Below are 19799 nucleotides of genomic sequence, written 5' to 3'. Positions count from 1 at the left end.
AGGTATGTTTTTCTGGACTCCCTGACACACCCAGACTGCTACAAGTGGAGCTACACGAGGGACTCTGTGTGTGTGTGTGTGTGTGTGTGTGTGTGTGTGTGTGTGTGTGTGTGCGTGCGTGTGTGCGTGCGTGCGTGCGTGCGTGCGTGTGTGTGTTTTGTACTTTTTCTGATTCCTGGTTGCAGCGCTCCACCCGGGTTGTGTATTTGCGGACTTCCTCCTGTGACTTGGTTGGGTCGGCCTTGGCGTGTGTTTCTCTGGTAACTGCTGTCCACTCCTCCTTCCTGGTCTGATGGTAGGTCTTCTTACTGGAATCCACCTTGACACACACGCACACACACACAGAGACACACACACACACACACAATGAAACACTTTAATAAGATGTGGTAATAAATACAGGTTTGATATCACAACTTCTTACTCTTCCTAAAATGCATCATTTTATCTTGACACATTAAGTATCTTTACGTACACATTTGTACTTTTTAAAATTCAGTATCATATTGAGTGCATCGTATGTGACTCATAGTGCACACTCTGACTTTAAGGTACCCAGCAGGCTGTGTCCAACATGTGAAGGTACATTCGGGCTGCATGTCTGTTGTTTTCCTGAGCCTGCTCCTGCTGCTGGTGGAGTTTGTTTAGATTAAAGACAAGGAAGTTAAAGAAGTCTGTAATTCTCCTCTTTTTAACAAACATCTAGCAAGGACATTACGGCAGACCATCTGTGCACTGCAATTATAATTGTGTATGAATGCGTGGGCTCGAAACACAGCGGTTTGAAAGTGGTAGTGTCATAATTAAGTTAGATAGTTCTTTCTCTTATTTCAAGCAAAAACAAGATTAGAATGAAACAGAATTAGACATGCACATATAAAAGGAACCCGCCTACATCAAAATTCACAGCATCTGGAAAGTCTTGTCAGATTCACAACCAAATTTAGGTTTATCAGAATGTCCAAAAGAGGAAAGAGATAGACTCTACCATAAATAGTTTTTATACACTTCAGTGTCGTACACTTTCAAAAGTCTTGTTTATCGCGTACTTAAAAAACAATAAAAGAAACACTGAATTTGAAATAGAGCAGAAAAGCTGTTCCAAAGTTGTGCAGTGTCATTGATATATCTAATGCTGCTCTGTAGCACAAATTAAACAGAAGAATAAGATCCCGGTACTCTGTAAAAAGCACAAAAAGGGACTGTCCATCCTTCAATCTTCCTTCACCTATCCGGGTCCAGGTTGCGGTGGCAGCAGTCTCAGCAGGGAAGCCCAGATACTCTCCCCGGCCACTTCCACCAGCTCTTCTGGGAGGATACCGAGGCGTTCCCAGGCCAGCTGAGATAAACAATCTCACCAGCGTGTCCTGGGTCTTCCCCGTGGCCTCCTCCCAGACGGACATGCCCAAAACGACTCCCCAGGGAGACGTCAGGGAGGCATCCTGACCAGATACCTGAACCACCTCATCTGGCTCCTCTGGATGCGGAGGAGCAGCGGCTCTACTTTGAGCCTCTCCCGGATGTCTGAGCTCCTGACCCTCTCTCTAAGGCTGAGCTCAGACACCCTGGGGAAAGCTCATTTCGGCCGCTTGTATTCGTGATCTTGTTCTTTCTGTCACTACCCACAGCTGGACACCATCGGTGAGGGTTGGAACGTATTAAAATATAAAAAGGGGCTGTTATCTCATTAGCTGATCAAAGGTTATATCAACAGGTTGAATCTGATGCTCAGCTATAAAGAATGATCCTGAGACACTGTTCTTCACCCCTTTCGTCAACTTAACATCCACATCATCTATCTAGCCCCAGAAACCCCTCCAGCAGCCCTCACCTCTTTCAGTTTGCGGACCCAGGGTTTCTGTGCTTTGCGGAAGCCGTCGTCTGCATCCTTTGTCTCCTTGAAGCCTCCCATCATCTGCTTGTGGAACGCATCCTTCTGCCAGTTTCGCATCTTCTCGCTGTCCTCGCCTGCCAGCCGCTGCCGCAGATCCAGGTGCAGCTCGCTGAGCCGATCGGCCGCCTGCATGAAGGCGTGCCACGCTTTCTCCAGAGTACCGTACTGAGGACCTGAGGAAGAAAGGGCAGGAAGAGAATATGATCTTACAGTTTCAATAAGCCTTTATGTAGAAAAACTGGGAAACTAACTCCTTCATTTTTAATAAAGAGTTTCGTATATTTCAGTTACATGAAAAGCCCTAAAAAGTTTTTGTTGCTGCTTTTTGGCTTTTTACAGCAAAGTTTTCCTCGAATGCACCCAGATCAAATCTAATCCTGTGTCTACTTTGCGATCTTTGCTCATTCATGAATTTCAGTGAACCTGATGCTCTGTTTTATTTTGGAGATGCTCAATCTCAAAAGACAAGTGATTCATACTCAAAGTTAATCCTCAAGTGTTGAGTGCACTTGCTGCTCTGCTGCAGCTTCTATCAGATATGATGCCAGCTCACCTTTCTCCACGACGCCCCTCCACTTCTTGGCCCAGTCACTGAGCTGCAGAGCGTAACTCTTCTCTATCTTTGCTCTCTCCTGGAAACAGCTGACCAGCTCGTTACACAGCCGGTGACCATCGTCTATCCGCTTCACTGTTCTTTTGTAGTTTCCAGGCTGCAGAGGAACACAAACACAAACAGTAAGAACTTTCTCACACACACACACATGCAGATGAACTTGTATTAATCTTTGAAATCCTCTTTGATATCAGTCAGTCTGTCAGTTCATTGAATGTCATTGTGCTATTATTAGTGTGGCAGATGTTAGCATGTCAACCCAGCAGGATGTTGGGCAGGCTTGTGATGATGTATCTAACGCTGAAATAGAGGGAAGTGTGAAAGAGGACGGACAGAACAGAGAGACAGAGAGTGGAGGTGCATGGTTTTTCCAGATGGAGGCAGTGAAGCAAGCAGTCAGTCAGCAGAGACTCATTATGAGTCTGTGTCTCTATTTAAACACCCCACACTGACACCACGAGTGCTTTGGCTTCCGGCTGCTCCTCTCAGCTAGTTTGATCGCCATGTAGTGATACTGAATATTTATGGTTTAAATGCATGAAGTGTTGTTAAATAACTCAAGTTTAGATACAGAAATGTCAGCTCTTTGTTGTTGGTTTAGTGACTGACTCTAACTGGAGACGAGGTTTGGCCTCAGTATTTGGAGTCCAATAATCACAACGTAGAACTGAACCTTTAACTGAAGAGTATGTGGATATGAAAGGCTCATATCTTTATATTCATACGCTAATTCTAACATATTCATAAATATTATATTCCATTTCTGCTCAGTCTGTGCTGCTGAGTACTAAACACTGCATGTCTTCTGTCAGATTGTCAGATGTGTGGTGAGCGTTGATACCGTACCTCCCAGAAGCTGTCTGAGCTGCCCAGCTCACTGAGGTCCCCATTAGAAGACATGTTGGGGTCGGACTTACAGCACCGAATGATGGCGGCTAGAAAAGAGACTGCAGAGAGAGAAAGAGAGAAGAAAGAGGACCGGTCATTACATGTAGTTTATTTTAAATGACAACCTTTAACACATGAGCATTACACAAGATATGAGATCATCACTACACAGTTTATTTACAGACTGAGCTGTAATCGTGTCACATTATTTGACGATGATTAAAGAATATGAGCAGAGAAAACAACAGAGCTGAGTCAGCAACAAGCTCGTTAATCAGCCCATTTTCCAAGAAACTATCACCCCATAAAAACCATTTGGTCTTAAAGTTAGGACTATGAAACAGTTTGTGTTATTTAGTAAGTGCCAGACTTTCTTTCTTCTTCTTGACCCTGCAAAAAAACACAATGCAGCAGAGGCAGTCACATCTGGACTTAAAAACCCCCACAGAGACTTAAGTCGTTGTCTTTAATACCAAGAATAAACAATGCAAATGTGCTTTCCAGTAAACATGTATAAGACACGGATAACTTTACAGCAGAAGTTCATGTTTCAATGGTGACAACCTGAATCAAACATTCTCTATGGAGGGGCGCTGGTGGCCTAGCAGTCCAAGCGCCCCACATACAGAGACTATAGTCCTTGTCACAGAGGTTGCCAGTTTGACTCCCGACTGCTACCATGTACTGCATGTCTTCCCTCCCACATTTCCTGTCTCTCTTCAGCTGTCCTATCATAAAGGCAAAAAGCCCAAAAATGTAACTTTAAAAAAAAAACATTCTCTATGGGATCCTCAGGCCCGGCATTAACGTGCCTCCAGGGTGATCCGATCACAAGTGGACAGCTCTGAGAATGAAGGTTCACACTTTGCATTATCATGTATCTCCAGTGACCACTTGTGATCTCACTGTCACAATCACATTCACCGTCATGAGCCTTTAAAAAGCACTAAAATAAAGAAATATAATGCAGGCTCATATCACTGACAGGAGGACTCATATATGGAGTTGGTGATCATGGAGTGAAGTGATGACCTGATATAAAACCAGAAGGTTCCTCTACAGTCGTGTGGACCACCAGGGCAATATAAGAGCGACGCTGCAGGCATGAGTGTCTGTTATTCATTAGAAAATACACAAAATGATCTACAAGATTAACACACAGATCCTCGTTGTGAAAGATGTGTATCCTCTGCTTGTTGGTAACAACTTGTGATCATGTTACTGGGCTGAACGCAGAGATACAGGACAGAGAGCGTGCTTCATGCGGCAGAGGAGCATGAGCAACTCTGGAAGAACCAGAGTTTGGAGGTTTCCCATAAACATTAAAAAACAGTATGGTAAAACTAACTCAAAGATCTAACTATTAGTGCTGTTAATGTGACACAAACATACAGTTATATAGGAGTATAAGTTGGAGGGATCTTTCTCTAAAAGACGTTTGTTAAGAACACTTTTCCAGACTCGTGATCCTCCAGTCCCACAGCCTGACTGGCTCACTGCACGCATCTCTTCACTTTCAGCCTCTGGCAAACTGCAGCTCCACGTCAGTCCTCACAGAGAGACTCAGAGTCTTTCCCTCTCTCTGCCCACAGGCCTAGTTTCTCCACATCACTGCCCAAGTTTCCCCTTTGCACACAACTGGACTGTGTGTGTCCCATAAACACTGATCCTTGTCTCACTCATCCGCTCCATTACTGAGGCAGGAATCTGAATCTGTGTCAGCCAGGCCTGCTCCTCCACAATGGAGCCTATTCATGGGAGAGACAACTCACAAACATTTGTGGAGAATCATCCCGATAATAACTCACAGACACAAGAAATGTTTAACTGTGTCATGTCTCTGCGTCTTCATGCAAAGCAAAACTAAAAGTTGGACTGTCAGCTGAAGGAGGGACGAGGTAAAACCGAAAGAATGAACACCTGTGACGAACAGTAAAGGTGGAGGGACTGTGGAGAGACTGTGAAATGTGCAGTATGAGGAGTGATTCATATCCTGCATTATGCGTGAGCATGCATGAGAGAAACAAAGCAGGGACCAGCTATTTGAATAACAGCAAACATCTACATCCTTTCTGGAGCAAGAAAGGGTGATTTTCAAATTTACTGTTACAGTTTTAATCTAGCGTGAAGCTTTGAAGCTGTAAAGACAAAATGAGGGATTAAAAGTTGATTAATAAATAGAAGTAACAAAAATGTTTAGGTCAAGAAAATGAAACTGAAAACCTCAAACAAACTTTTGGCTCATCTTTCTAAACTTCTTCATCATCGAGTGTTTCAAACTATTTATGAGATCCTCGTAAACGACTGTTTATACAGACGAGGCACGAAATGAGAGAAATATGCAATGTGCCTTTACGCTGATGGGACAATATTATGAAGTGCACTGAATCAACAAATACTGACAAATATTAAGGAGCGTGTTTTAGCTAGAGCTCAGTTTCTGAATCTAACCTCCCTTCAACCAAAACATTTACAGTACCAGTCAAAAGTTTGGAAACACCTTCTCATTCAAGGGTTTGTATTTATTTGAATTATTTGAAACACTGTAGATTAACACTGAGGACATCAAAACTATGAAAGAACATATATGGAATTATTTAATGAACAAAAAAGTGTTAAACAAAGCAGAGTATGTTTTATATTTTAGATTCTGTAAACTAGCCCCCTTTTTCCTTCATGACAGCTTTGCACACTCTTGGTATTCTCTCAGTCTACTTCATGAAGTGGTCTCCTGGAATGGTTTCTAATGAACATGAGCCTTGTCAAGAGTTCATTTGTAGAATGACTTGCCTTCTTAATGTGTTTGAGACCATCAGTTGTGTTGTTCAGAGGTAGGGTTAGTACACAATGGATAGCCCTATTTGACTACTGCTGTAATCCAGATTATTTCATAGTTTTGATGTCTTCAGTATTAATCTACAATGTTGAAAATAATTAAAATAAATAAAAACCACTGAATGAGAAGGTGTGGTTTGTGTCAGTGGTTAAATAGCACACCCATGTACAGACAGACGCTGTAGTCCTCAAAGCAGGGGGGCTGGGTTCAATTTTAACCTATGGCCCTTTACCGCATGACACTCCTCATCCTCTCTCTGGTTCTGACACTATCCTTTGTCCTTTCTAAATAAAGACATAAAAGCCAACCATTTACTTTAAAAAGAACATAAATTACTCCCAATTTTGAAAGCATAATTTCTCACACAAGACAGGAGGTGATTTACACACCCACAATGAATCACCCACTCTCCAGCATGTCCTGAGGCCACCTCCTCAGCTGTGCAGTGAGTCTGTGGATGAACCCTGAGAACAGTTCATCGTGACCCCACTTCTCTATACATCAACTTCCTACGAGCTGTCCTCCCATTGGACTAACCCGGTTCCAAGGCCAGACAAACTTCCTGTGGCAGACACAACAACCTGAAGGGAAGCCTGCAGTAAACCAGAGCTTGTCACTGTTTTCAGTCAGAGTGGTTTGAAGCCTCTCACAGCCTCTGTGTTTTGCATCACTCCAGATTCAAGGACCTTGATTTCCAAATGAAATGCAAAGCCAGCAACACCCTTTTTTTTTTTTTGTCCTCCTTAGCACGCTAGAAGCTTCTGACACTGCCTCTGGTTCAGGAGTTCATTTTATATTATAGTTTATATTAAGAATGCAACAGATGTAGTCCCTTTTCTGTAGACGTCTTTGCACTTGATGCACCGACACCAGCCTCACTCCACTCCTTGAGGCTCTCCCAAGTTCTTTAATCAACTTTTCTCGACAAACCTCTCAAGGCTGCGGTCATCCTTGTTGCTGTGAACAGCCAGCCTTTTCTGAACTGACCTTCTGTGGCTCACCCTCCTAGTTGAGCATGTTTTCTGGACAACTGTGAAGTCAGCAGTCTTTCCCAGGATTGTGGTTGTACTGAACTAGACCGAGTGTGCATGCAATAAGCCGACAATCTACACTACCAGTCAAAACTTTGGACACACCTTCTCATTCAATGGTTTTTATTTATTTTAATTATTTTCAACATTGTAGTTTAATACTGAAGACATCAACACTATGAAATAATCTGGTTTTGCTATAATATGGATTACAACAGTAGTCAAATAGGGGTATCCAGTGTGTACTAACCCTACCTCTGAACAACACAACTGATGGTCTCAAACACACTAAGAAGGCAAGTCATTCTACAAATGAACTCTTGACAAGGCTCATGTTAATTAGAAACCATTCCAGGAGACCACTTCATGAAGCAGACTGAGAGAATACCAAGAGTGTGCAAAGCTGTCATGAAGGAAAAAGGGGGCTACTTTACAGAATCTAAAATATAAAACATATTCTGCTTTGTTTAACACTTTTTTGATCATTAAATAATTCCATATATGTTCTTTCATAGTTTTGATGTCTTCAGTATTAATCTACAGTGTTTACAATAATTAAAATAAATACAAACCCTTGAAGGAGAAGGTGTTTCCAAACTTTTGACTGGTAGTGAATAATTGATGGAAATGTTGAAGTTATTTTAAAATATTCAAATGTATTGAGATGCACCTTTGAGAGTGATGAAATACTTTGAGGAAAAATCATAAAATACACTTTCTCAGACTTCATTTTTTTGCACCATGCTTTTGTCTGAGATCCTGGTCTACAGAGAGGCTCCACTTAACAGGACTGTGAGAGGTTTCTGCCTCCTCCCTGTGTTTCATAATGTCCTCTCTCACTGTAAATAGCTGACTCCCAAAATAATAGCTGTATCACTCTACACTGGGAGCTTGCTGGTGGTGGCAGAGAGAACAGTAGGCTTGGTGAGACCTTCAGGAAACAATGTGGGAGTAAGACTCAATAAACATTACAGCCAAGCCAGCAGAAACAAGCACCTACTTGTGGTGCATGCTAACACATAACTGAGCCACGTATATCAGAGATTAAGTATTTGTACATGTGTGTTATGTATTACTGTGTTGTACCTGAGAGGACAAGTGACGTTAAAGCCCCTGTGAGGAATTTTAAACTGGTTAAATGTTTATTTTCTGTCTGAAAATCCGACTTACATTATGTAAAGTACATGACAGGCAAAGAGATAAGAGGCACTGTGTCGTCCACAGGGCGCGCTGAAATCAACACAAACAGAAAGTTCCTCACTGAAGCTTTGAAGATTAACAAACATAGATGTCTATCAACACAACAAGACAACATCACAACCTCACACTGCAGCTTACCTCCTCCAGACAGCTGCACTCCAATCTTACCTTCATGCTATATAGACAGCACAGATAAAGGCATCTTAAACATCCCACAGTATGTGTGTGTGCGTGTGTGTGTGTCACAGGTGAATGGCAAGTATGCTAGCAGCGGTGGTATCTGCCAGCGGCGTGCTAGAACATGAATGCGTATGAGAAAATGTACTTCACCCCAGATCACTAATTACTGCTCCTAAATCCTACAGGACAGCGGAGTGTTTGCGTGTGTGTGTGAGTTTCTGGGCGCGGCTCATTGACAGCACACTGTAGCTTTGGCTGCTTAAATATGTATAATCTCCTGTACGTGCTGCTGGTGGCGGTGTGCAGGTGCTGACAATGAAAATGTCAACAAACAAAGAGCTACAGTTCAACCATGACAAGTGATACATGCAACATGCAACATGTTCTCTCAAGAAATCAACCACTTCGACACAACTCTTAACAAAACACTGCCATGGTTTCATTTCCTCCAAAACAAACAGCAGTTTGTACGACTCCAACTCCTAAACAGTCAAAACACTGCAGAAGATGTTGATAAAAACAGATTTAGATGGTTTGCAAATCATTCAAACTCTATATTTAATTGGGGCGTGTTAACCGTTGTGTTGCATCACTTCTTCTTTTAACAACACTCTGTAATAGTTCAGGAACCAAGGAGGGGAGTTTCTGGAGTTTTGAAAGTGAATCGTTGATATAGGATTTCAGCTGCTTAACAGTTCAGTGTCTCCTTTGTCATATTTTTCCTTTAATCATGGGCCAAATGTTTTCACTGGGAGACGAGATGGGACTGCGGTCAGGCCAGTTTAGCACCAGGACTCTTCTACTACAGAGCCATGCTGTTGTTTCATTATCTTGCTGAAATATGTAAGGTCCTCCCTGAAGAGGCATTATCTGGATGGCAGCATAAGATACGATAAGATAAGATAAACGTGATTGTCCCCGGGGGGAAATTTGTCATGGACATAAGTGCAGTGCTGCTCACAATCAATACATTCATCATACCAATATTACGATAACATGCCCACTGTCAAAAATTAAAAACCCATGTCACTGTGGCATACCAATGAAACAATAAAATACCAATGTGGCAGTAAAAAGCAATGTCATATTAAAATCAGTGCAAGAGTAAGTCAACCCTCATACTCCGACTAGAGCATTATGTTAGTGCAGATTGTTTGTTGAGTAGAGTGATGGAAGTAGGGAGGAAGGAGAGCTTGAAGCATATGTTGCTCCAAACCTGTATAATGTTCAGCATTAACGAAGCCTTCACAGATGTGTACACTGGCCACGCCATGGGCACATCACCATACCATCATGGATGCTGGCTTTTTAAGTTTGCACTGATAACAAGGTGGGTGATCCATTTCCTTTTTAGAGTGGAGGACGCGGGGTCCATTATTTCCAAAAAAGAATGTCAGATTTAGATCGATTTTCTACTTCACCTCAGTCCATCTTAAGCAGGTTTGGGCCCAGAAACATAGCAGGCATTTCTAGATCATGTTCTAGTTTGTATGGTGAAGTTTGAACCTGCATTTTTGGAAGCAGTGACAAACTGTGATCTCAGACAATGTTCTTTGGCTGGGATTTTGAACCCATGCAGTGATTTCCACTCCAGAGTCATGTTTGTTTTTAATGCAGTTCCACCTGAGGGCCTGAAGATCACAGCCATTCAGTGTCAGATATAAGCCTTGTCCCTTCCTTCAAAGGTTTCTCCAGATTCTCTGAATCTTTTGATGATATACTGTAGATGATGAAATCCACTAATTCTTTGTCATTATCCTGAAATAGTTTCAATGTTTGCTCACGCAGTCTCTTGCAGAGTGGGGAACCTCTTCAGATCTTTACTTCTAGAAGACTCAGCCTCTATGGAAGCCATTCTTATACCCAGTATGTCAGTAATGTTTGCACACAAGCAATGTTGATACGCTTTTTAGCTAGATCTCAGAAGTCACTTTAGAAAATGTGTTATTATCAACAGAGAGATCTTGATGAGGTTGTGCTTATAGTTTTTTTCCATCAATATCACAGGGGAACACAAATGAATACTTCCTCTATCCACACAAAGTTAAGACAAAGAACTATTGTGTCAATACTTTAATGTTTGTTTGTATTTCAGTTGCTTGGTTTTGAATCTGGTTTCTAGAGAGGAAGCTCGCACTGAGACCGGGTATGTTTGCTTGTTTGTGTTCAGCAGCCACACGGTAACTACAGCCAGTAGTAAGGGGATTAGACTGTAACGTCTGAAACAGACCTAACTCTCTGGAGACAGTAGTCTGAGGGTAATTCTACATGACTGAAGTATTCCTAAGCACAAAAAGGAAACTGCAGCCAAGACAAACTCCCCTGGTGCTACACCGACCATCCATCTGGTGCAAAAATCCAGACCAGACATGAGTTAGGTGTACAGAGAGGTCAGAGAAGACTGTGGTATAACAGATAACTGAGAGCTGGTTTAGAGTAACCAGACTATAACACAACAGAAATGTGTCAAGTAATCAGCACTAGCAGAGATTACCTTCAGAAGGGAAGAGGTTATGAAATCCTGCATTCAGACACATATTCTGAAAGCTTGTTTATATGTCCAAAGAATAAAAACTTTACTTTATTAACAAGATGTCCACCATAGCTGTTGCTTTAAACCTGTTCCTTATTATAAAACGCTCTGTGAACCAGCTTTATGGCTCATTTTGGTGTATTTATGCCAATGTTTACACTGTATACAGTCCCAGAGAAATTAGCTCAGTAATAAATTCCCATTCGAATTCTGAAAATTGTTGTATTTAGTATAGTATTGAAAACAAGTGTGAAAAAAATAAAAGTTTATTCAAAATTGGCCTCCGATCACTGATTTCATCATCCCTCTCCATCTGTGTGTGAGCTCTTTAAGGATGTTTACATTCCACCATCGCTGATCATGAACTTGGGTTCAGTCCCCTTAGTTTAACTACACACACCCTCAACAAACACACACAGCCCCAAGGATGTCAAACAATACTGGAGGTCAGGGAACGACTACGAGCTCTGAGTTAATGTCAGAGCAGACGAAGAGTCATCAAATATTTTATCAAGCACCTTTCATCAGTTCTGTTTTTGTCTCAAGAATGTTTGTGTCAATATGTTTCATGATTCAAAGAAAGAAACAGTGATGTGAGGAATGAAGCCATAAAAGACAGAAAGGTGAGAGGAACAGAAAAGTGAAACCTGTGACAGTAAAGCAACGAGAGGAGGAGCTGCTCACCTCTACCTCTGTGTTGAACGTGAAACAGAGAGAGAAGTGTAAATAGAGGCTAAATAGACGTAGAAGTACAGAGAGGAGGAGGAGAAGGAGGAGGAGAAGGAGGTCTGATGTGGTTTCTGTAACACAGCAACAACAACACATCTTAAAAGGCACAAAGATCTGGTTTGTCGAGTTCTATTAAATGAGGGAGAAGAGTGTTGGTGCACAAAATACCGCCTCAGACATAAATCTGATATCAGATGACATCAGTAAGAAAGAAAAACACAAACTTTGTTGGTGCTTGTTTGCTGAGGTGTGGCTACTCACCACAAAAACTCAAACACCGTTCATGTTATCCTGTGGGCCTGTTTTTTAATAAATACTCCATGTATTGTATTAACCTCGTAGACCTTCTATCGCTCCTCCCATCCGTCATATTTCCATTGATTCAACTAAATCAGGTGATCTGCAAAATGCTTTCCCCTAGTCCAAAAAACACTGAGCCAATCAGGCAGGATTAAAAATAGGAATATAATCTCTCATCTTTATTATCTTATCTTATCTTTGTACCTCAACACAATGGGCATTTCAGCTGCTGCACACACAGATTAAAGTCTTTACGAACAGATACTTTGGCCTAAATGGTATATATATTTTTTTTCTTTTCCTTTTTTCAAACATCTATAAACAGACGCAGAAGTATAAATCAGCCTTTAGACCGCTAGGCCAACGGCGCCCAAATTCAACCTTCATTTTACAAATATATTTCCTCTCTTTCACAAGGGAGTCCTGGCCAAGACAGCAGCATTTAAAATATCGTACAACCAACGAATAGACCAGGACACGCAGAAACTACATGAACCAAAAGTTAGCATTCAGCACAAAAAGCAAAAAGCATGCCCATAGACGAGTCAAATTATCCTTACTCCTGGTTTTACAACAGCCTGGGTGAATAGCATGCTTTAGTTCAAGGTTACTGTGTATTTAAACAACAAACATGACAGTGTAAAACTACAGCGGATATCAGAGGCATGAAACTGTCATTAATGTACTTTAGATACTGAGATCTGTGTAAGAAAAGCTGCTAAAGAGGTGGATGATTGTGCAGAGAGATAGAGACAGAAGGAGATCCTAGTTGCTGGTTTGTAGAGAAATGGGTCAGGCCAGGGAAGAGTAGGAGGAGAGACCAGCTGAGGGAGTGACGGATAGAGAGCCAGGTCCAGACCTCATAAGCTTCACTGGAAAACCCACGACCATTAATCTGATTAATGTACAGCAACAGTTCCCCTGCAGCCAGACTCCTTCTTCATGCTCCTGCATATCAAGCACGTGGAGGCCGACCTGAGCATTAGTCTATAAGCTCCTCTGCTATAGAAAGTCTGCATTCCAGCAGAGGTTGAATGTACACATCGCGGCCTGGAGGCTGCAAACATCTATAAACAGAAGCATTTTCAGATACTTCTTTCGCTGCAGCTGCTTTTTCTCTGCCAGCAGCTGGCTGTGTGTCAGAGCCTGAGGAGCAGCTGTGTCTCTTACTGGAATAAGAGACTTGCTTTAAAAGGAAGAAAATGATAACCATGCTCAAAGAGATGATTGCTATTGACAAAAATAAACCACTTTATGGTTTACTTTGAAAGCCACCATCCTGCTTTGTTTAGATAGAAACAACTGAGGTACTTCAAAATATGCATACGTCGTCTTCTGGGGTAAACAATGCTTGAATGAGCTCTTCCAAAAGTTGCTTTATTAGCCTTTAGTCCATGTTACAACACAACACCATGTAGGAGGACTTTACTCTCACTGCTCCTCCATCCCCTGATGTTGTCACACCTTTATGCACACACACTCTGAGTGAAGAGTGAGACAACTGTAACCTAAGGACAAGTTCCCACAGTATCACAGCCTCACCTTCATTTTTGTCACACATACAACTTTCATTAATCACATTATATGGGCGGGCGATATGGCAGAAAATTTCACATTTTTTTATGAGCGGTTGATGAGCTCGATTCTATTCCGGTTCTGTTCAGTATGTTCATCCTTAAGGCGTTTTGTAAGTTACAGATCAGTACATGCAGACTACTTTTAAAAGACAGTCATTAAAGAAATGAATGATATACCCTTGAGGCTAAAGTATCTGTTCGAACAGACTTTAATCTGTGTGTGCAGCAGCTGAAATGTCCGTTGTGCCGAGAACAAGGCACATTTAGGAAGAATGATGATAAGACAAAGAATGCTTGTTCACAATTTTCCAATTCAGATGATATGAAATGATTCATCGTTGCATTCTTCCCATGGGTCGCTTTGTGTTAACACTGCAATATTATAAAGCAAGCCAAAGTACACACCCCTGCAGCGCTGTCCTTATATCATTAGACATTGGTGCCCCATTCACCACTCGCCACTGTCACCTGTACTCTCAGCTGAACTGGCCTGCACTCCACTCTTGCAGACAAACACACTGGTTTCTATTAATTTACAAATCCCTCATTGGTAAAACCCCGTTATATCTACAGTCACTAATCAAACTTCACAGCCTGTGCTCAATATCTTTATTAACCTCATCACACCCAAAGCCCGGACCTCCTTTGGTCGCACCTCCTTACAGTTTTCCGCTGCAAATGACTGGAATCACCTACAACAACCCCTAAAGCTGACCTCTCTCATTCGACTCGCCACTTTCAAAAACGTATTACATCCCATAACTCAACATCACTGCACTTGCTGTAAGTTGCTCACTCCTTTCATATTTTTAATTGTACTGTTCTGTCTCTAGGTTTCTCTGTATGTCCTCTGTTATTTTGATGTAGGAGGCGGGCAGAACGGCAGGACAGGATTTGATTGGTTTCATATTTTGGCTCCTGATGGCAGGGATTGGTTGTTTTCCCAGGTTTACTCTGGCTGTAGATAGTGGCTTTTTTTCCCGCTCTTTTTTAAGAACACATTATGTATTGATTACCATCAGGACATAAAGATCATTTTAACCAGTATAACAAAAAAGTGGATCTAAATCTGACTACCAACCCCAGCTTTAAGTAAAGATAATCAAAACAGGTTAAAACACTGAATACAGCAGCTTCATTTCAACAAACTGGGTGTCCCAGAAACTTTTCTGTGACAGGATATCAGGAGGGGTCTGCCAGAAGAGCAGCTGAAGACAAGAGCTGAGATTTAGGGATAGGATTCCTTCAGAGTTCACCGTTCTGGAGGTTTCTACCAGGAGCGGAATTATACACAAAGGTCTCCTCCTCTAAAAACAAAGTTACTTCATAATAAATCCAAATAATACTTTAATAAATGGTATCTCTCTCAGGATTTTAGGCGTGACTTGAGGGGCTGCGAGGTTAGCTGCCACTTCCTGAAGCTCAGTTTTTCTCATCACTTCCACACCTCTACTGACTAAAACCAAACATCCATGAACGGTCAGAGTTTATAATCGTTCTACATACATTTTATCAGAGTCTGTGCTGAGATCACTTGTTGCCCAGCCCTGCTATAAGACCAAATGTTGGATGCAAACCACAGAAAGCTGTTCTATGACTCACAAAAGCAGCATTCAAACAATACACCACTGATGTTAAATGACAGAGGCATAATAAGCGTTGTTATAAAGAGTAAATATAACACAGAAACAGCACACAAACCACGTGTTGCACCACAGCAGAACTTACCTTATCAGAGGCGAAAACAGAGATGGACAGACGTCCAAACAGAAGACACTTTGTCTCCGTGGGCCTGAGAGACACAGAGGGACAGACGGAGAGAGGAAGATCCCTCGGGAGCAGAAGCGACAGCAAAAGAGAAACACAGAGAAGTTTTGTTAGACAGCGAAGCAGCATGCGGTTAGAACGCAGTGATCAGGTGTGGCTGAGCGAGCGGTCTGTTATAAAGCTCTCTGCGGGCGGGAAGGTGGCACATTCTGGGAGTCGTGGTGAAATGCCACACGTGGAGTCAGGAGTGGACGGCTAATGAAAGAGCCAGAGACCAGCGGCCTCTATTAGAGAAGGTCAGAGCAGTTAGCTCACACCTCTAAAATTACCTGCCGGGGCAATGAGGTGGGAAGGGAGTGTCGGGTTAACCCTTAACACTCTGCAGTAGAAATAAGAGGACGGTGCTCACTGTGGTATTTCTGCAAGTCATTAAACCATATTAGTCATTGACAGTGTTGAGCTGCATTATACTTTCAAAATAAAATACTAAATCTGGACGTGTTTTTGTAAATGAACACACTGAAACACATTCATCTCAAATACATCTTAATGTAGGAACGAAATATTTCTCATCAGTCCAGAAATGACTTCAACTTAAGACATTGTTTGCTGTGTTTTCTGAGCAGATGTAGGAAATGTTTTGGGATATAATCTGCATAACAGTCTGAATAACTGAGACGTCATCTCTAGTGTCTACAAAACAGATAACTTATTGGGGATCGGCAATTTTAGCCAATCATCTCGCCCCATCATTTACGTCAGCTGTCGTAAACTGAGCACAATTTGTGGCAGAATGCAAACACCCGACTAACAAAGCATTAGCGACCCTGTGGCTAAAGTGTCAGCAGCGTGGAAATATTTTAAACTACAAAGCTGAGCAGTCCGACAGCCACGTGTAATATATGCAACAGGATCGTTTCATGAGGCGATGGCAGTCGAGATGTGTTCAATGCTAACAATTTGAATAAACACAATACATGCAACAGAGGGCACTGATGATGGAGAAGGTAGTGGTGTCACAGGTTGTGAGTGCAGAGGCTGCAACTACAGCTGGTGTGACCTTTGACCTCATGGCCCTGAAGCATGTTCTTTCCAGAGAGCAGACCTCTGATCAGGTAATCAGGATGATGAAAAGAATTCCACTATAGAGGCCGTGTGACTAATCCACTGTACTCAATTAAAACATTGATAGATCCCAGATACAAAGACAGGAAAGTCCAGTACATACTGTAATGTACTTTATGGATGCTATGATAGGTCTTATTTCTTCTTTTGAAGGGGTAGTCCTTCAAAAGACTCTCACAGACACGCTGTAGTGCTGCTTTTACATTAAAACGTCTTTATCTAACATGGCAATAATCTTTAAAACAGCCAATGTGTTCATGGGGGACACCGTCAGTCCGACTGGATTAATTCAAACAGGATTACAGAGACAATGTACCACGACCTGACGTGTTTTTACTCCCTACGGAAGTCATTTAAGGCTTTGTTTACACCCTGGGTGATTGGATCACTTTGGACAGCCGTAAGTACAGGTACAAACACCTCAATGCATCTGAGGACTAACTGAGATCCAAGGCGAGCACTTAGACTTCACAAATGCGGAGGTGGTCTGGGACACATTTGTCCTATTGGTCTGGCAGTGTGAACTCTCATTGGTCACATTAAGGACCACCCACTTTCCCTGCAACAATAATAAAGATTCAAAGACCACCTACTTCCTTTATATGTCTGGTTTAATATTGCTCCTCTCTCTGTGCATCTTGAAAACTGTACTTCTAAATGTACTTTTCATTTCACCAGCATGTGATCACAAAGTTTATGCACTACAGTGGAGTGTGCATGGACATACAGATAGTGTGGATAAATAATTAATAATTGTTTTAGATTTTATTTGAATATTTTATTTGATTACAGTATTTGAATATTTGATTATTTGATTTTTCATTTTCTATTTTCTCCGATGCGATGTCTTCCTCTTATTCTGAAAACCTCTTTATTGTCTTTTCATGTTTTTATTTACTTATCCATTTTTATTTATTGTTTTGTTTTTATTTATTTTTGTAGAATATCTGTAACAATGATTTATTGGTCTATTGTCTCAACACTTCATTCTGTTTGATTTACGTTGATTCTTTTTAATCTCTTGCATTGTATTTTGTTTTTGCATTGTTAGAATTCCTACCTCTCGGCTTGTCAAAGCACTTTGTGTCTTTAAAGGTGCTATATAAATGAAGTTATTATCATTATTATTATATATCATTGTTTATGCAGTAAGATCTTATCTTTGAATATGGGACAATCCTGTACTGATAAGGGAAGAGGATTAGACATTGTGTGTCAGAGATGTGATCAGAGAAATGTTGATCAGATGATTTAAAAAGAAAATGTGCAAATATAACTTGGACTGTTTGTGTCTCTGTCATGCTCTGTCCTCCACCCAACTTGGGGATCTGTTTTTTCCAGCTCTAATGAAAGTGATTGTGGCTCTAAGTGTATTTGCATACAGAGCGGTGAGGTGAGATACAATCAAAAGTGGTCAGTGAAGATGCTTTGGAGTCAAAGTGGGGACGCTCATGCTTAGGGCTGTCCACTTGTGATCTGATCACCCAGGATGCATGTTTATACCAAGTCTAAAAGATCCCAAAGAATAACAGGCTGATGATGTAAAAGAAGAGATCATTTTAGTTGTAAAAGAATGGGAACTACAGCTTTTAATATTTTGATTTTAGATTATCTGAAATCGTCCGTTGTCAACAAGTTTTACCCCAAATATACACACGTTTTGACGTCATCAGCAGACTGAGTAAAGTGTTCCTGTGGATGTTTGAAGTCTGAGCTCTCTGCTGCAGCTTTTATCATTTCTATTAAAGATTAAATTAAGCAGGATAAAGCAAAAATCAATAACCCGCCTGAGAGAGCGGTCAGTTCTCAAAGGGGTTTACAGGACCACACGAGTGACTCTGTCTGAGGTGATTTACTCCAAATCCCTCCAGCATTTGTTCTGACCCTGTTCAAAGACATATCAGTCAAATTTCTGTAAGGACCCAAAGCCAGGAACCCTTTCACTCTTCACTCAGGACACAAACAAAAGATGATTATAGTTTGGGAAGTAAGTTGACAACTTATAATGTAAAATCAACACAAGCTGCTTCATGTCGTGAGGTTAGATATGAGGGTGTCAGATGAACCTGCTCCAAGGAAAACAGACACCTTTGAGCAAATACAGGTTAGCTTAAAGCACTACACGGTTTCAAACACTGTCCTGCACATCAGAAACATGAAGCAGAGTTGGATTTCACACTCTCACCAACTCCGAGACCTTTCTTCTTTAACATCCGACAGCTTTAACAAACCCTGAACACAGAACGACAGCAGATCCCAGAGAGGCGGAGCACAGCAGCAGACCACAGCCTGACGGAAAAGGACAACTCAGCCTTGTTCCCACACACATCCACACAGCTGCTCTCCCAGTTCATCTCTCACCACAACCACATCACTGAGGCCATGTTGGGTCTCCGTGCCAGCTCCTTTAGCGCGGCAATCTCCAACAAGGACTCTGGCATGGACCAGCTTGGCACAATCTGTTGCACATTGTGGGCAGCAGAGGCAGAGATTAACCCAGAACCTGCTCCGCCTGCTGTCCGTGTTTGACTCCAGAATGACAGAATTAAGCCGCGCTATCTAGAAATGCAACACAGAACATGCAGGATTTAAAGGCCCTGACAAAACACGGCTTTCACAAAAGGTTCCTGACTGTTCTCTGAAACATCTAAAGTGATAATTATTAAATAAATGTGCAACTTTCACGTAATTTTACAAGCAGATATCAGGCGAGTGCTTTATCTAAGTACACTGGATCTCTTCTAAACTGTCTATCAAACAAACAAAGTGAAAGAAGGATGTCACAGTCTCCTTTTCTCACGGCATAGGTTAACAAATGCAATGCATACTGGGATCTGGATCTGATAGGTTTCTATTCTAGTCAATGTGTTAACTTCCACTGGATCCACTCCGTTGCGTTCTGGCTGCGTCTCTAATCCGGCAGGTCAGACCCCTCCGGATCAGATACGCAAGACTTCTATTTTTTTCGGATGGCGGAGCACGACGCATCAATCTCAACAGAGCAGATGGAGCAGGACAGGAAGTCAGGCACCAAAACAAAATGAAAACATCTGGTTAATTTTCAGAATAAAACACTCTGTGTTATCACCAGATCGTATTTCACTTCACTACAACAACACACAGTCA

The 19799-nt window shown here is 41.7% G+C and overlaps 1 protein-coding gene across 3 annotated transcripts in view; it reads right to left on the bottom strand.

Annotated features, from left to right (window-relative positions):
- pacsin3 (protein kinase C and casein kinase substrate in neurons 3) overlaps nt 1–19799 on the bottom strand; it is a 39695-nt gene that overhangs the window by 16014 nt on the left and 3882 nt on the right. The window contains exons 2-6 of one of the 3 annotated variants that reach the window (XM_034681025.1): nt 15510–15612; nt 3354–3454; nt 2448–2604; nt 1832–2067; nt 164–319 (exon numbers count right to left, since the gene is read on the bottom strand). In XM_034681025.1, coding sequence (XP_034536916.1) covers nt 164–319; nt 1832–2067; nt 2448–2604; nt 3354–3407 — 603 coding nt within the window. In that variant the 5' untranslated portion in view covers nt 3408–3454; nt 15510–15612. The remainder of the gene's footprint in view (nt 1–163; nt 320–1831; nt 2068–2447; nt 2605–3353; nt 3455–15509; nt 15613–19799) is intronic. The other 2 variants (XM_034681023.1, XM_034681026.1) reach the window with 2 other exon arrangements.

This window comes from Notolabrus celidotus, chromosome 3 (assembly GCF_009762535.1).
Source record: "Notolabrus celidotus isolate fNotCel1 chromosome 3, fNotCel1.pri, whole genome shotgun sequence".
Classification (NCBI taxonomy): domain Eukaryota; kingdom Metazoa; phylum Chordata; class Actinopteri; order Labriformes; family Labridae; genus Notolabrus; species Notolabrus celidotus.
The sequence above is the reverse complement of the archived record's forward strand: the minus strand, read 5'-3'. Positions and strand labels throughout refer to the sequence as shown.